Source organism: Stegostoma tigrinum, chromosome 9, assembly GCF_030684315.1.
Source record: "Stegostoma tigrinum isolate sSteTig4 chromosome 9, sSteTig4.hap1, whole genome shotgun sequence".
NCBI lineage: Eukaryota > Metazoa > Chordata > Chondrichthyes > Orectolobiformes > Stegostomatidae > Stegostoma > Stegostoma tigrinum.
In genome coordinates, this window is record NC_081362.1 from 74,112,982 (window position 1) to 74,129,665 (window position 16,684).

The 16,684-nt window shown below is 40.4% G+C and overlaps 1 protein-coding gene across 2 annotated transcripts in view; it reads left to right on the forward strand.

The window, feature by feature from the left end:
* Window positions 1-16,684, forward strand: part of LOC125454946 (exportin-5) — an 85,195-nt gene that overhangs the window by 43,379 nt on the left and 25,132 nt on the right. For both annotated transcript variants that reach the window (XM_059648630.1, XM_059648631.1), the window contains exons 14-20: window positions 229-344; window positions 1,655-1,810; window positions 4,953-4,994; window positions 5,083-5,172; window positions 7,530-7,729; window positions 12,103-12,202; window positions 13,445-13,626. In XM_059648630.1, coding sequence (XP_059504613.1) covers window positions 229-344; window positions 1,655-1,810; window positions 4,953-4,994; window positions 5,083-5,172; window positions 7,530-7,729; window positions 12,103-12,202; window positions 13,445-13,626 — 886 coding nt within the window. The remainder of the gene's footprint in view (window positions 1-228; window positions 345-1,654; window positions 1,811-4,952; window positions 4,995-5,082; window positions 5,173-7,529; window positions 7,730-12,102; window positions 12,203-13,444; window positions 13,627-16,684) is intronic.

The window sequence follows — 16,684 nt, forward strand, 5'->3', positions numbered from 1 at the left end:
AAAAAGTAAATAAAATGAATTTGTTGTTAGGTTGCACTAATTTCTCGGAGGTGGACTGTTTTAATACAAATTAGATTTTGTGTGAACTCAATTCATTATTTGCTTTATAAACTTGTGGTTCCATACGGTCATGGTTCAATGCATCATTTTAGACATTTCTATCTGACAGATAAACTATTCAATGATTCTCTTCTGCTAGTGGTTTAGACGTTCTTTTTCCTTCCACAGCTAAGACCGGCAAGGGTTTGTGCTCTATCTTTTCACCATCTTTTGTGCAGTGGGATGCACTGACCTTCTTTATGGAGAGTGTGATGAGCCAGCTATTCAGAACCATGGAGCCTGAGGTGCGTGAATAATCAGAGTCTGTACTCCACTGGGCAACCTTCCATGTTAAATGGCAATAATCATTCCAATTGCAGTTCTGACATACAGAATGGAAGTAAGCCATATAGCTCCTTTGCCAATTTATAAGATCATAGCTGAGTTGGTACGTCAACTCAATTTTCCTACCCTACCCTCTGATTTCTTTCATGCCCAAAAATTAATTACCTTATATACTCATAGACTGATCATCCACAGTGTTCTAAGCTGGAGAATTCCAAAGGTTTAATACTCTGAGTAAAGAAATTTCTGGATGTCTAAGTAGTAAATGGCCGCACCTCTTGTTCTGCTTTTTCAGCCATTTGAAAACTCAGGATTTACTTTGAGTCCTCCTAAGAATTGTTTTGTTGTTTTTAATGAGACAGTTTTTCATTTCCTAATCTCTATATTCCTAACCCCCTTGATTTCTCCTCATAGAACAACTCCTCATCCCAGGAGTCAGTCTAGTGAGACTTGTTGCATTGACTTTAATGTGTTTGTAATTCATTTGATGCTCATACAGTTCCAAGTGTGTTTTCAGGAAACATTACTTTATGATTCATTAAGATCACAATTGTTGGTAGTCCTCAAACCTAATCGTAGGACAGGAACTTAAGTTTGCAATTAAGAAACTAGAATGTTAGTCCTTTTCCTCCTGCCTAGTCCTTGCCTGTTGAGCAAATGCCATATATTGGGGGTTCACTATGTTCCCATTTTCTATCTTTTGCTTTTGAGAAAGGGCTGTGTGGAACAAAATACCAACCTTAATTTGGTGCATTGTCACAGGACTATGGCCATGCTTGGCAGCAGCTTTATTCAAACGTTCAGCCAGAATTAAAGCTGTGGCAGTGTTTTTACTTTGTCTTCCATCCCTTTTCTCCTCTGCTTCGACCAGAGAGATGGATATTGTGCCTTTTCTCACCCATTGGCTGCTGGCTTTCACTGAACTTGGTGGTGCTGAGGTATTATGGACAAGTCTAGGGTGATATTTTGGAGATGAAGCAAATGTCCTGGTTTTGCACACTACTGTAATTAGAGTTGTATATCTTCAAAAACCAAGCATTTAAATCTGGCTGTGATTCATGCTTACTATTTTTATTTGTGTGGAGAGAGAAATTGGGAAGTATAATTTTTAAAATAATTTTAAAATACTTTTTAAACATCCCAGTTCCTTAATGGAACCAATTAGAATTTCAGAATATCCTTTAAAATTTTAGTTACCATTGAATATTGTTTGACTGTTGTGAAGATGAGAAATGGCAGCTAGATACCTAACTTTTTGTTTGTTTTGCAGCAACTTCCGGTGGCAGATGGAATTGAGCTGCTAAAAGCTGTTTTAAGCTATCAAACCCATGATCCGCTCATTCTATCATGCATCCTAACAGCTGTGTCCACACTTTCTCCTTTCCTTCTCCACGATGCCACTGTCTTACCACAAGTCCTCGAAAAGGTATTTTATTTTTTGTGTGCCAATTTGTAGAACTTTTGGAAAAACTGATTTCTTCAAATTTGCTGGCATAGTTCCAAAAATGTTGACAACTGAAATGCAGACCCTGTAAAGGTTAATCAAATCCGCTGTTCTAAGTCTTACTGGAGATGATTTGTTGTAAACTGTAACCCATTAACCTTGCATAGGACAAAGGAGAAAAAGTGCAGTAAAATTCCACAATTTGCATGTCTGTCCTTTTTGAGTTTGCTTATCTGTATAGTACTTACTTTATCAGTGATAAAGGAAACTGCAGATGCTGGAGAATCCGAGATAACAAAGTGTGGAGCTGGATGAACACAGCAGGCCAAGCAGCATCTCAGGAGCACAAAAGCTGCCGTTTCTGGCCTAGATCCTTGAAGGGTCACCCAGCTTCTCAATTAGTTATCTAGTACTTATTATATACGTTTTACACCCTTTGCGACTTCAGTGTTGCTCATGCTTACTTTTTAAGGAGTAAATTTGTACTTTATGCATGTATCATGCATTGCATACTCTTGCTGTTGTCCCAGAGTGAATTCCCTGTGATCAACTGGACTTTACTACATTTAAGATGTGCAGTTGGGTGTCAGCTTGTCGTCCCTTAAGGTCTAGCTCTACTTAAAAAAAAAATTCCATCAAATGTGCAATGGATTGGGAATACTTGAATTATGAAGTACAGTTATTTTCAGTGATTGTCTTGTCACATTACAAAACCTAAGTAAGCCCTATGGTGATGGAAATGCAGTGGTGGCCTGGAAGTGGTGTTGTCCTGAGGTTCTAAAAGACTGAAGTATAGCCAGTGTTATTGCTATGTTTAAGAAGGGCCAAGGGATAATCCAGGAAGTTATAGGCTGGTGAGTCCCTCAGAAGTAGTTTGGAAATTATTGAAACAGATTCTTAGAATCAGACTTTATTTGCATTTGGAAGAGAATGGAGGTATTTGGGATAGTTCGCATGACTTTGTGCAACGGAGATCTTGTTTTACAAATTTGATTTATGACTTTGAGGAAGTGATGAAGATGTTTGAGGATGGGGCAGTAGATTCTGCCTACATGGACTTGACTAAAACATTTGACAAGACCCCTTATGGTAGACTCGTCCAGAAGATTAACTTACATGGGATACACAGGTGAGTTGATAAATTGGATACAAAATTGGCTTGATCATAAAAAGACAGAGTAGTTGTGGAGAGGTGTTTTTCTTCCAGGAGATTTGTTGCTGATAGTCTACAAGGAACAGTGCTGGGATCCCTGTTATTATAATGCATAAATTGGATGAAAATATGGTGGTCTGATTGATATGAAGACATGACAATTGGCCGAGTTTTGGATAGTGAGGAAGGTTATTAAAGGATACAGCAAGATCAGTCGGAAAGTTGGTTGGAGAAATGTCAATTGGAGATTAATGTGTGAGGTGATGCATTTTGGGAGGTCAACTGGAGGAGGAAAATATACAGTGAATGCAAAACTTTTAGGAGCATTGATATAAATAGGGATTTGGGGGTTACAGTCCATAGCTGTCTGAAAGTGACAACATGAGTGAATAAGGTGGTAAAGGAGGCTACATCGTGTTTGCCTTCATTGATTGGGCATTGAGTATAAAAGTTGACAAGACGTGTTACAGCTGAAGAAAGCTTTAGTTCGGCCACATTTTGGAGTATTGTGTGCAGTTCTGGTCCTACCCTAGGAAGGATATGGAGGCTTTGACGAGGATACAAGAGAGGTTTATATTGATGTTGCCTGGATTGGAATGTATCAGCTGTAAGGAGAGGTTAGACAAACTTGGATTGTTTTTGCTAGTATGTCGGAGAGTGAGGGGCAGTCTGAAAGAAGTATTTAAAATTATGAGGATTGGATATAGTGGAAATGTAAAATACTAGGGAGCAGAGGTTTAAGGTGAGGCGGAGCTCGAGAGATTGCAAAGCATGTTTTGTTTTACACAGTGGTAGGTGCCTGGAATGTGCTGCTAGTGGACGTGGTAGAAGTACATGGAGTAGCAACTTTGAGCATTCAGACAGACACATGAACAGGCAGGGAATAGAAAGATCTGGATTAAGTGCAGGCAGATGGAATTAGTTTGGAATGGTATCATGATAGGTGTAGACATGGTGGGCTGAAGGGCCAATTCTATGTTCTGTTTGTCCGCTTTTCCACTCTGATAAAGAAAATTGTGTTCTTTGATCCCAGCCTTTGGTAGTTTTGAATTTGGTGCATGGATTTTGGTATTTGAACAATTAATTTTTGTCTTGGGGCTTTGAATATTATTTTCAGCTTTGAATCATGAATTATATTGCATTTCACACCACATGCTAATATGCCTCAATATTTTTACCCATTTAAAAATTATCATGATGAGCATAAGACAATGAATATATACAAATTTAAGCTAATCAAGCATGCAGTGTGGGTTTTGCGTATGTTGATAGCTACATATATTAGTTCGCACTACCATATTCTTTGTGCACAAATAATATATATGCACATTGCTTATCTTATTTAGTTCAAACAGGCTCAACAACCATTCTCTGGTTTATTCCCCAGAGCCATGTCTTGACGAGTGTCAATCTGTATGATTTAAATTGAAGCAAAGCTTGGTAGTTGATTGTTAGTGACTGTTGAACTGGGGTGCATTCTCGATGATAGTGCTTCTACCTATCTGAGTCTCATATTTGCCAACCAGTCACTGCTGTCTACATGTACAGTGTAAATTGCTTTCATTTTACAATAGTATCCTTGCACGTATCCTGATGAATATAACAGGAAAAGTTTCAAATGAGTTTTTCTCCCCCTCAGATGCACTCTGGTTCTGCAGTACCAAGTGTCTTTTAATGATACTCGTTATCCTGTAATTTACCCATTTACATCAGTTAATACACTGGTGATAAGACCCAATGGAAAAGGAACAAGAGAAGCTCAGTGGCTCATTGAGTCTGCTCCACATTCAGACTGTGATCCTCCACCTTGCTACTACTTTTGTACCCATATTTCATGTAGCCCTAACATAATTTTTCTATCCGATCCTTGAGTATGGTTAGTGCACAACCCTCTGGGGTGGACAATCAAAAGTTAGTAATCATGTGAATTTCAGCCTAATTGCTCTAAATTTATTCTAATTTTGTTTTTAGCTCTTTGCATCTGCAACTTTCGAAGTGGTCGAGGAGAGCCAGGTAGGTAAACTTGCTTCAATTAAAGAAGAAAATAGCAAAACATTGATAGCAGGTCTGTATTTAGAATGTGTCTCTATTGGGGTTACAGGCTCCAAGAACAAGAGCAGTGAAAAATGTTCGTAGGCATGCTTGTTCGTCTATTCTCAAGATGTGCAGAGATCACCCAGAATTGATAATGGTAAGTGCTGGAAGATCTTACTGTTCTCATTTTGTGCTCACTCAGGTTTTTTTTTGTTTTTTTTTTTCCCTTGGCGATATTTGGAAGTATTATCTTAAACCAGCATATACTAAGTGTTATGTAGCAATTCCAGTCCCAAGCTGACCAGACTGAAACATTTAATATTTGGGGTGTAAACGTTTCAGTTGGTCAGTTTCTTTTCTTTTTCCTCTTCCCACCTCCCCTAACTATGTTTACTCTTTGCAGCATCTATCATGGCCCTGGGCTTCTTCCCATACTCCCTCCAAGTGGCCTTCCTTTGTGAACCTAGACTGTTTTGTGGCTGAGCGATTTTTGTCTCTTTCTAAGCTTATGAAAAGATAGATAACTTATTAATTATGAATTAATGTCTTTCAGCCTATCTATTCTGGCCACAGGGTTCTCGGACTGTTTTCCTGGTTCAGGAAATTTCTGAATTTTGTTAAATTTGTTGCTACGTTCTATAATGACAGCTGTGCCTGATGCTTACTTTTGCACTTCACCTGGGGTCATGGTGGCTCAATGGTTAGCACTGCTGTCTCACAGTGCAAGGGACCCAAGTTCACTTCCAGCCTTGGGCGATTGTGTGGAGTTTGCACGTTCTCCCCATGTCTGCATGGGTTTTCTCCCACAGTCCAAATACGTGCAGGTTAGATGGATTGCCCGTAGTGTCTGGGGGAAGTGCAGGGTTACAGGGGTTGGGGATGGGCTGGGTGGGAAGCTGTTTGGAGAGTTGTTGTGAACTCGATGGGCAGAATGGCTTGCTTCCACATAGTGGAGGTTCTATGAAACAGTTTAGATCATTTCTTTAAAGCTCCTTGGTAGTCTTTGCTGGAAAAAAATATTTTTAGATATTTAGCATGGGCTGCAATTTGATTAGCAGACAGTAATCAGAAATTAGGATTAAATGGGTCCTTTTTGAGAGTGGCAAGTGATGACAAATATGGTACTGCAGGAATAAGTGCAGGGCCACAGCTATTCACAAGATATTATCAACAATTCAGATGTAATCTAATGTTCACAAATTTGATGGCAACACAAAACTGGGTGGGTCACTGGTGAAGTGTGTGTCAAGAGTCTTCAATGCAATTTAAACAAATTGAGTGCCTGGTCAAATGCATGGTGGATGTAGTACAATGTGGGTGAGTGTGAAGTTGTCCACTTTGGCAAGCATTGTTTAAGTATTAGATTAGTAAATGCGAATGTATAAAGGAACCTGGGTGTTCTTGTACATCTGACATTGAAAGCAAGCCTACCGGTGAAGCAAACAGCTAGTAAGGCAAATGGTATATTGACCTTCATTATCGGAGGCTTTGAGGGCAGGAGGAAGTCTGAACACCTCTATGCGGCCTTGGTGAGAGCACATGTGGAGTACTATGTGCACTTTTGTTTTCCTTATCAAAAAAAATGTACTTGCCATAAAGTGAGTGCATTGACAGTTCACCAGTCTGATTCCTGGGCTGGTGTACGTGGAGCAATTGAATTGACTGGTTCATCTTTCACTCAAGTTTAGAAGAATTGAGAGGTGATCTACAAGAAACATCTAAATTCTAATGAGGCTAATCAGACTGGATATACAAATGATGTTTCCCTCTACATGGGCGGAGGTTCCCAAACAAAGGTTCACTATCTTGGGATATGGAAAAGGCCAATCTGGATTGAGATGAGAAGAAATTTCTTCACTCTGAGGGTGGTGAACCTATGGAATTGTCTACCACGTGAGACTGTGGAGGCAAATTGACACAATGTTAAAGAAAGAGATTGCTAGTGGCTAAAGGTGTACAGAGGTATAGGGAGAGGGTGGAGGTGTGGCACTGAGAGAGGATCATTAATGATCAGTGAACGCAAAGCAGGCTCAATGGGCAGCATGCCTACTCCCATTTTATGTTTCTGGGCTGTTTCTTGTTGGCAGAGGCACCTGTGATTCTGGCAGATAATCTATAGGTAGACAATTTGCCTTTGTTCCCCATGGAAATGAAATTCATCATTTTAGCCTTCTGAGTTAAGAGCATACATGGATAGAACAAAGGAGATGGTGTGACATCAGGGTTGCACTTCTGTGCAGATGGATAATGGTGCCATAGTTGCATTGAGAATATGCAATTTGTTATAAAACAAAGGTGTCAGTAGGGGAGGCTGAGTTAGCAGAGTACTGAAATTTGCATACTATGTGCTAATCATCTTCTTGGTGAAGTACAGCCACTTGGACAAATTCGGTCTCGCTTTTTAGAAGGGAAGCCAAAGTGTTGCTTAACTGTGATACCATTCTTATTCTTTGCACAGGATTTATCCTTCTAAAAAGTGCAAAAGTTTGATTTAAATGGTTGTTCTATTTTTAGCCGGTGTTTGAAATGTTCTATGCCCATGTCAAGCGTCTGCAGCAAGACGAACGGCAACTTACACAGTTGGAGAAGTGTGCTTTAATGGAATCCCTGGTTCTCCTGAGCAATCAGTTTAAGGATTATGAGCGACAGAAGGCCTTCCTAGAGGAACTCATGGCCCCTGTTACTAACCTTTGGTTGTCTGAAGAGATGCAAAGGTATGCTTTTGAACAGATATTTTTGTGGGTGATGTTTGGTGTACAGAAGTGCCTGTTTATAACTTCTATGCTGCATATTGAAGTGTATTAATTATTGAAATTAATATGCCTTTATGTAATTAACTCAAAGTTACAACCATTTTTAAGTTGAGATCTAGAACAAATGAAACCTGACTTTAAATGCCAACATGACTGTTTTAAACAAAATTTATATAAATTTGGTTCTAAATGATTTGATTAAATTTTGAGACATGGCTGAATGGCCAACTCAGCACTGGTCTTGGATAAAAATGTAAGAAGACGTACTGCAATGGATGTATGGCTCAAAAGAGGTCATATCAAACAACCAGTCTATGCTGGTCTGCACATGAACCTTCTGTCTTTTTTTTTCCCATCTAAATCCTGTCTAGCTTTCCTTTTTAAATGCATCTATATTATTCCCTACAACTATCACTTTTGGTAAGAAATTCAGTGTTCTCATCATACTTTGGGTAAAGAAGCTAATTTTTTTCCTGAATTGCTTACTGGATTTCTTGGTATCTGTGTTATGGTAAGGGCCTCCAGTCATCCTCTTACCCATGTGGAAGCATTGTTCCTGTAATCATTCTACCACGACATTGATCTGACTTGTCTGCATTGGGATGTTGTAGGCCAAATTTCTGTCAATTGGTGGACTCTGTGAACACGTTTTGGAAAGAGAAGGTTTGACAAAACAGAGAAGCGACCTTCAGGGGAAAAAAAATTCCAAAGTAAAGCTGTAAATTAAATGAGAGACTCATTAATAAAAATGTCTGTTTAAAAGTACTGAGCAGCAGGCAATTTGTCTTTTTAATTAGAAAGCAGATCCAGGGAGAGACAGAAAAGATCTTGTGATAATGAGAGGTGGGGCGAGTGGCTGTCTCACACTCTCTCTCTTTTGCTGTTATTCTCTGCTCTCTACTATTGTTGCTAGACTATTAATCCAGAGATCTAGTTAATGTTTGGTGAGCTGGGGCATTCTGCCAGATGGTGGAATTTGAATTCAAATGGGGTCGGGGGGAGGGGGAGCAAAAAAATCTGAAAAGAGTCTAATAGTGATTGTCAAACTGTTGTCGATTGTTGTAGGAAAAACCCATCTGGTTCACTAACCTTCTTTAGGGAAGGAAATCTGCCATCCTGACCTGGTCTGACCTGTGTGTGAATCCAGACCTGCAGTGATGTGATCTCTCTTGACAATTGGCAATAGGCAATACATGCTGGCCTAACTCATCATGCCTACATCCTGTGAATGAATTTTTAAAAAAATGCTAGATTTAAGTTCATTTGTTGTGCTTTACCCTTCAAAACTGTCTGCTATCACAAGCATTGTAATTGACTTTACAGCAAACATTTGATATTGAAATCAGAATGGCCATTTTTTTCCCCCAATTCAAATTAGGCTTAAGTGGCACTTTTGAGCACACTGTTTGAATCGGTGATTACTCTCCTGACCAAGTCGCCAGTTAGTGTCCTGTAATGCTACCTAATCAGAGCCGCAAAAATCTGTGTAGTACTAAATATATTTGATTTGGTGTCCCACTGCAGTTTTAAATGTTTCCTTAATTCTGGCAGCACCTGCACGAAGAGGTTGAGAGCCTTGTCTTGCTGTGGATTCTGAGCTTTTGTTCCATGTCTGCCTGTCAACTCGAAACCTCTTTCTTCTGCATCCTTACCACAAATCTCACCTTTTGATATCTTCTGCCAGACCAGAATCTCTCTCTCTGTCCGTGATGTGTTGACCTCAGGCTGCGCTAAACAACTCTGGTCTTCACAGCTTGCTGCTCTTCCATTTGGAAACTTTGTATTTGCTGGCTAGTATGTAAGGAAAAAAACATGAGTGATGTGGTCTCTGATTGGAGGAGCATCTCCTTTCAGCATCTTCCACTTGCATGTCTTGTATTTGGAATCTTTGATCGGCCACATCTTGGCCCATGGGCTGCCTTTTGAACCAACTTTCTTCAGTGTAAAGTACTCTAGGTCGCCTTGTCATTTTCTTTTTATCTGAAGAGAAGAAGCATACCTTATCAATAATTTCCTGACACACATCTGTGCATTTTGCCCTTGTAAATCTTACCCACGTCACCTCCACTAGTAGCTCGACATCCTTTCTGTAATAAAGCAGCGAGAACTGCTTGCTAGACTCTAAATAGTGGTTTCCGTAGAATCCCTACAGTGTGGAAGCAGGCCCATTTGGCCCACTGAGCCTATACCCTTTCTCTGAAGAGCATCTCACTTCGTCCCACACATTCCCCATGGCTAATGGACCTAGCTGGCACATTGCTGGACACTAAGGACAATTGAACATGGCTAGTCCACCTAACCTGCACGTCTTTGAACTGTGGGAGGAAACTTGAGCACCTGGAGGAAACCCATGCAGGCATGACAAGAATGGGTGGAGTTCGCACAGTTGCCCGAGGATGGAATTGAACCTGGGTCCCTAGTATTGGGAGGCAGCAGTGCAAACCACTGAGCCACTGTGCCAACCTGTGGCCCAGCAAGGTTAATTACAGTCAGAGATAATACAAACTGCAGATGCTGGAGAATCCGAGATAACATGGTGTGGAGCTGGATGAACACAGCAGGCCAAGCAGCATCTTAGTAGGAAGGCTGATGTTTCAGGCCTCGACCCTTCATCAGAAATGGGGGAGGAGAAGAGGGTTCTGAAATAAGTAGGGAGAGAGGGGGAGGATATATCGAAAATGGATAGAGGAGAAGACAGATGGAGAGAAGACAGACAGGTCAAAGAGGCGGGAATGAAGCCAGTAAAGGTGTGTGTAGGTGGGGAGGTAGGGAGGGGATACGTCAGTCCAGAGAGGACAGACAGGTCAAGGGGGCGGGATGAGGTTAGTAGGTAGGAAATGGGGGTGGGGCTTGAGGTGGGAGGAGGGGACAGGTGAGAGAAAGAACAGGTTAGGGAGGCGGGGACAAGCTGGGCTGGTTTTGGGACGCAATAGGGGAAGGGGAGATTTTGAAGCTTGTGCAGTCCACGTTGATACCATTGGGCTGCAGGGTGCCCAAGTGGAATATGAGTTGCTGTTCCTGCAACCTTCAGGTGGCATCATTGTGGCACTGCAGGAGGCCCAGGAGGTTAATTACAAGTTTAGCATACCTTCCCTTCTTGTTCAATTCTATGATTCTTGATGTGAAGTATAGTGCTTGGTTTAATTTTTATATGACCTTGCTAATCTATAATGCAGCCTTTGGTAATCTATTGATATATTTGTGATCCAAGGTCCTTTTCATCCTGTACTCTATGTAAACTTGCACTTTCCAAGTAAAAAATCTCCCTATCAGAGTTTAATACTTCGTATTTTCCTATGTTGAGCCTCATTTGCCATTCTTCAAGTTCATTTATGTTTTCCAATAATTTCTGGCTGTTGTCTTCAGCATTTGCAAATTTAGAAATTTTGCTATTGTCTCCAAAGTTCACATTGATGTGTGTTACGAGCTGTAGTGGGCCAAGGATTGATCATTGTGGGACACTACTTCTCACCTTTCTGCCACTGTGAATTAATAACCTTTTATTTTCCCCACGCTCTCCTTTCCAGCCTGCAATCTATTCTCTTAATTTTTTATTTGTGTGGTATGAAGGCTCAGATAAATTGTCTGCTCTATTGCCAATGTCTATCCTTTCAGCTACTTCCGTTTATAATCAAAAACTTTCAAGAAAAACAAAGCAAAATTTTCCAATTTAAAGTCCATGCTGATTTGTTCATCGTATTTTTGCTTCTCGATGTTCTTTCAGTGATCAGCTCCCTTCACCCACCTCCATCCCACATGCACAAATATAGGAATTATGCAATCTGTAATTATAGTGGTAGTGATGCTGAAATTTTGCTTTTAAAATCATGTAGATTTTAGGGGCAAGCAATGAGTCAATAAGAAAATGAGTTTTTTAATTGTTTTGCTTCAGTTAATGGTAATTTATAGAGGGAACAAAGGGCTAAGTTGGTCAAAGTATCTGGACCTTTGAATGAATGAGAGGGGTATTCAGAAAAGAGAAAATTTTGATTTTCTCAAAGCTAGAAAATAGTGATTCTCATGATAATTCTGGCATCCCCTTTTATTTTGATTGTCTGAAACGGCAAAAGATGTGAAATGCCCTGTTTGCCTAGAACAATAGGGTCTAAGTCTTGAATAGATTTGAGATTTGCAGAAAATATTGCTGAGGGCAACATTTTGGTACTGAAGACAATTTTGAGCCTTATTAGTGGTATTTCAGTTGGAAGTCTAACCACTTTGCAGTTCTATGGTTTTGGCATTTTAAGAGCATGGGGCATTTGATGAACAGTGTAAATTTTGAAGCTGACCATTTCTTTTAGTGCATTAAACTTAATGATTATTTTGTGTTTCAGAGTGCTTTCAGATCCAGCGATGTTTCTTTCCTACATTGGTGCCGATGTCACTCCAGATGATCCCATTAGAGAAGATCCAGCAGGCATCAACAGATCTCGGGTATGTATGTTTTGTGGCTAAACTATGCCTGTGGAACTACATATCTACCTGGTTGTGTACTATTCCAGGAGGATGGCTAATTTATTGCCATCATGCTCATGCTGTTTAAATTCAGTTGTACTGGAAAATCGTTTTCGTGTTACAATACCACTAACACATGTCCTGCTACATTTTATGAATGTTCAGATAATTTATCAAAAATCATCTTGTATCCAATCTTAATTTTAGAGTCCGTGTAATACAGGAATCCTCTTAAGGGATGGTCATGGAACATATCAAGGCCTGCTGTTCACGATCTGTGATGAAGACTTCTACCAGTAGTCCTGAACAAAATGTTACAAATATTGAAGTACCGTGAAGTGTTTTTCTTTTGTAAAAACAGGGAGGTGGGCGAGAGATAAACAAGCTGTGTGAAATATATTTTTGAATTACAAGAAAGGTTATGTCAAATTTATCACAGTATGGTGACATTTGGACAGGGAGTTGGGGTTGTACAATTCAGTAGCTTAACCTTGAGGTACTGGTGACAATGAAAACATTGTTTTGTAATTGGAAATAAGCTTCATTTGTCAGGAGTGGCATTCCGTTATGGTGGATGGAATCTGTTATGTTGGATTTGTTGTGGAATAATTGGTATATTTTTGGTATGATAAAAATAAGGACCTTGAAGCGTAGTTTAAGTTGTGTTGTTTATTTCAGATTTTAATGGCAGGAGATGCCGCAGGTGTGCCTTTTGGGAGGGGCGTGTTGAGCAGAAAAATATCTCTGTTCACAAAATGTTCTTGCATAGCTTAAGACTGTTACTGGACCAAAATGTACAGGCCATGTACAGGAGAAAATAGGAAAAGTCTGATTTTATTCTTGCAATCTTATAGTGCCAATTCTATATCTTGTAAAAGCAGTAGATTTGGACTGCATCTGGACTTGATCGTATTTTTACTGTTTGATTCCGAAGTCAAAGATACTTATAGCATATTTATAGTACATTTAGCGTGGAGTACTGAAAATCTGCGTAGCACCTGTGTAATATCGCATTTTGAAATTCTTGGCACATTCATGCACATTGCCAGCCTTTCCCGCCACAAAAAAAAACTCCTGAGCAAAGCCCACTGTTCCTAACTGCTGCAGTCAGCAATTTGTTGCCACAGCTGCCTGGAGGTAGTTGATCCCCAGGTGCTACTGGTAAAGATCAGTGACATGTTGCGAGAGCTTTCATCTCTGCTTTTTACCTTATTTTGACAGATCAGCTTGTGTGTTTACACCATACTTGGAGTTGTGAAGCGGGCTCGCTGGCCTACTGACCTGGAGGAGGCAAAGGCCGGAGGGTTCGTGGTTGGATTCACACCCAGCGGGTCTCCGATCTACCGCAACGCCTGCACTGAGCATGTCATCAAACTTCTTGACAACCTGCTCGCCCTGATAAGGTGAATCAAGTTGGACAAGAGTAGCAGCACGTAAACCAAAGCCATTATACCAACACTGGATCTAGGCCAGGAAAACCTGGTCTTGAACCAGTGAAAAATAAATGTCAAGACAAGTTCACTATCAGCTCGTCTGTATAGTGATCTTTACAAAGTCTTTCATATTGAGCTTGGATATTGTTGCTTTGAACCTTTGTAGTGCATCAAGGTTTAGGAAAATAAGGAGTAATAATTTAGACGGTGTGATTTGTTTTGCATTGCCTAAATCACCATATAGCTTATAAACGTAGAAAGTATTCCTCTTCAAATTAGTCATCTTGCCTAACTTTAAATTTTTCTGCAAAGCCTTGTTTAAACATGTCTGAAGAAAATTCAGGTAGGTTATAAGGTGAGTAGGTTCTTTAGAGATGCTTATAGTCGTGTGAAATGGAGCTAGCAATAATTAGTATATTCCAGATTTTTGAGGACACATTGTTCTGTGCGTTTCTACTTTATTTTAAAAATCAACTACTTTTGACCACAGAACTTATCTCCTACAATTTGCCAGTGATATGGTCACTTTCACTGATGGAATTTGAAAGTAATACTTTTTAAAATCATCTTCAGTTGATGCATTTTGCATGATGTGTTAAGCATCTTCAGTTGCCTCATTTAAATGTTCCCATTGAGCAGATAACTTTGGTAACATTTTTAATATTTCTATTGCTCAATTTTGAGTTTAGACTTTTTTACTTTTTTTCCAGAGCATTTCACATTCTTTACTCTTTGAAAATGAATTGACTACTCATTTAAGCCCATAAAACCTGCTCCATTTTTGATAGAATGTAGCTAAATCTTCAATTCAATTTTGTTTTAGTTCAACTCTGATAAATGCATTTGACTTTCATCTTTTTCCACAGATGTCCAATTTAGCGTACAGTATTTACTAAATGACTGGAAATGCAAGACTCACCTGGCTTTATGTTTAAAACTTGAAGAAAATGCTTAATAAATCGACAACCTCAGCTGGCTTTTAATAAATTGTAGATTGCAGACACCAGCATTTCACGTAATACTAGACTTGTAACAACATTTCATCCACACACATTGTGATTTGAAGCCTCCAGCTCAGCAGATATGGGACAGAAGCCCTCCAGAAGTGGTGGGGACTGAGGTCGTGTTGTTTCCAATATGGGTATCCCTACATTCACCAGGACCAACCGTTGGATAGCTGGACAGTCTTTCTGGGTCGGGTGTTTAGCATTTTAAATATTCAAATTGAGGTCCTAAGGAGTATGTAGATCCTGAATGCCATTTTGGCTGTCCAGCCAAAGATGAGTGCAGAAGGTAAGTTTTTAAATCATTTCTGTGAAAACTGGGAGTAGCAGAAGTGTTTCTCAGGCTCTGAAATAAAATTTGACTTGGGCTGCTGTTGCACAAAAGCCTAGTCGTTTTCACGGACTTTGCCTCCTGTCGAGATTGACTGGACAGGAAGTTGGCCACCAAAAGATCAGACTGTAAATTTTTCAAATTTAATACAGCTGTTTTGCAGAGATCGATTGCTTCCTGCCATTAGATGTCACCAGTTACTAATGTCTACAATATGCCTGAGATTATCACGTTTTTTTTATATACAAAAATCTATTTGGAATCTTCATTCTGAGTAATGAAAGCACTTTGATTTCCAGTACAAAATTTGAAATTGCTCTTCAATTATTCATGCCCTTTGCATAGCACTGTCAGCACCATTCCTTAAGTGTATATCCAATTCCCTTTTGAAAGTCAGCATTGCATTTGCTGCTGCCACTCTTTCAGACAGTGCACGCCAGTTCATCATGATGAACTACATTTTTCAAAAAACCTTATTCCCTGCTTTTTGCCAATTATCTTAACTTACAGTCCTTCACTTAATGAAACTTCTGCTATTCTAACAGGTTCTGATTTCCTGTACTAAAATCTCTTCAATAACTTTGAATACCTACATTAAATCTGTCTCTGTTGCAAAGAAAACAAATTCAACTTTTATTCTGTCCTAATTATATGACTGTTTCTTGCTCACTTTGCATCTGTGTGTGCTTTAGAGACAGTGAGAGAGCGCCCCCGGGTTGTTTCTCATGCATCACTTCACACTCCTGCATTAAATTTCCCTTGCTGTTTTCGCCAGTTTGTCCTACTGTATACTATTATCATTCATGCTGTTTACTACGTTTCTAAATTTTGAAGTTGTGCCTTCTGTATCTAAGTTCAGGTCAGTAATATATCCAATATAGCAGTGTTTTAGTGAAACTCCCTCCAATTAAATAACAGCCGTTGACCATTACATTCACCTCCGCTACAACACCTCCGCTCAGTTCGCAACAAACAACTGCACCTCCCAGTCGCAAACCATTTCCCTCCCCCTCCCATTCTCTAGATGACATGTCCATCATGGGCCTCCTGCACTGCCACGATGATGCCACCCGAAGGTTGCAGGAACAGCAACTCATATTCCGCCTGGGAACCCTGCAGCCATATGGTATCAATGTGGACTTCACCAGTTTCAAAATCTCCCCTTCCCCCACTGCATCCCTAAACCAGCCTAGTTCGTCCCCTCCCCCCACTGCACCACACAACCAGCCCAGCTCTCCCCCCCCCCCCCCACCCACTGCATCCCAAAACCAGTCCAACCTGTCTCTGCCTCCCTAACCGGTTCTTCCTCTCACCCATCCCTTCCTCCCACACCAAGCCGCACCCCCAGCTACCTACTAACTTCATCCCACCTCCTTGATCTGTCCGTCTTCCCTGGACTGACCTATCCCCTCCCTACCTCCCCACCTATACTCTCTCCACCTATCTTCTTTACTCTCCATCTTCGGTCCGCCTCCCTATTTATTCCAGCTCCCTCTCCCCATCCCCCTCTCTGATGAAGGGTCTAGGCCCGAAACGTCAGCTTTTGTGCTCCTGAGATGCTGCTTGGCCTGCTGTGTTCATCCAGCCTCACATTTTATTATCTCTCTCTCTCTCTCTCTCTCTCTCTCTCTCTCTCTCTCTCTCTCTCTCTCTCTCTCTCTCTCTCCCCCCCCACTACATTCACCTTTCTGTC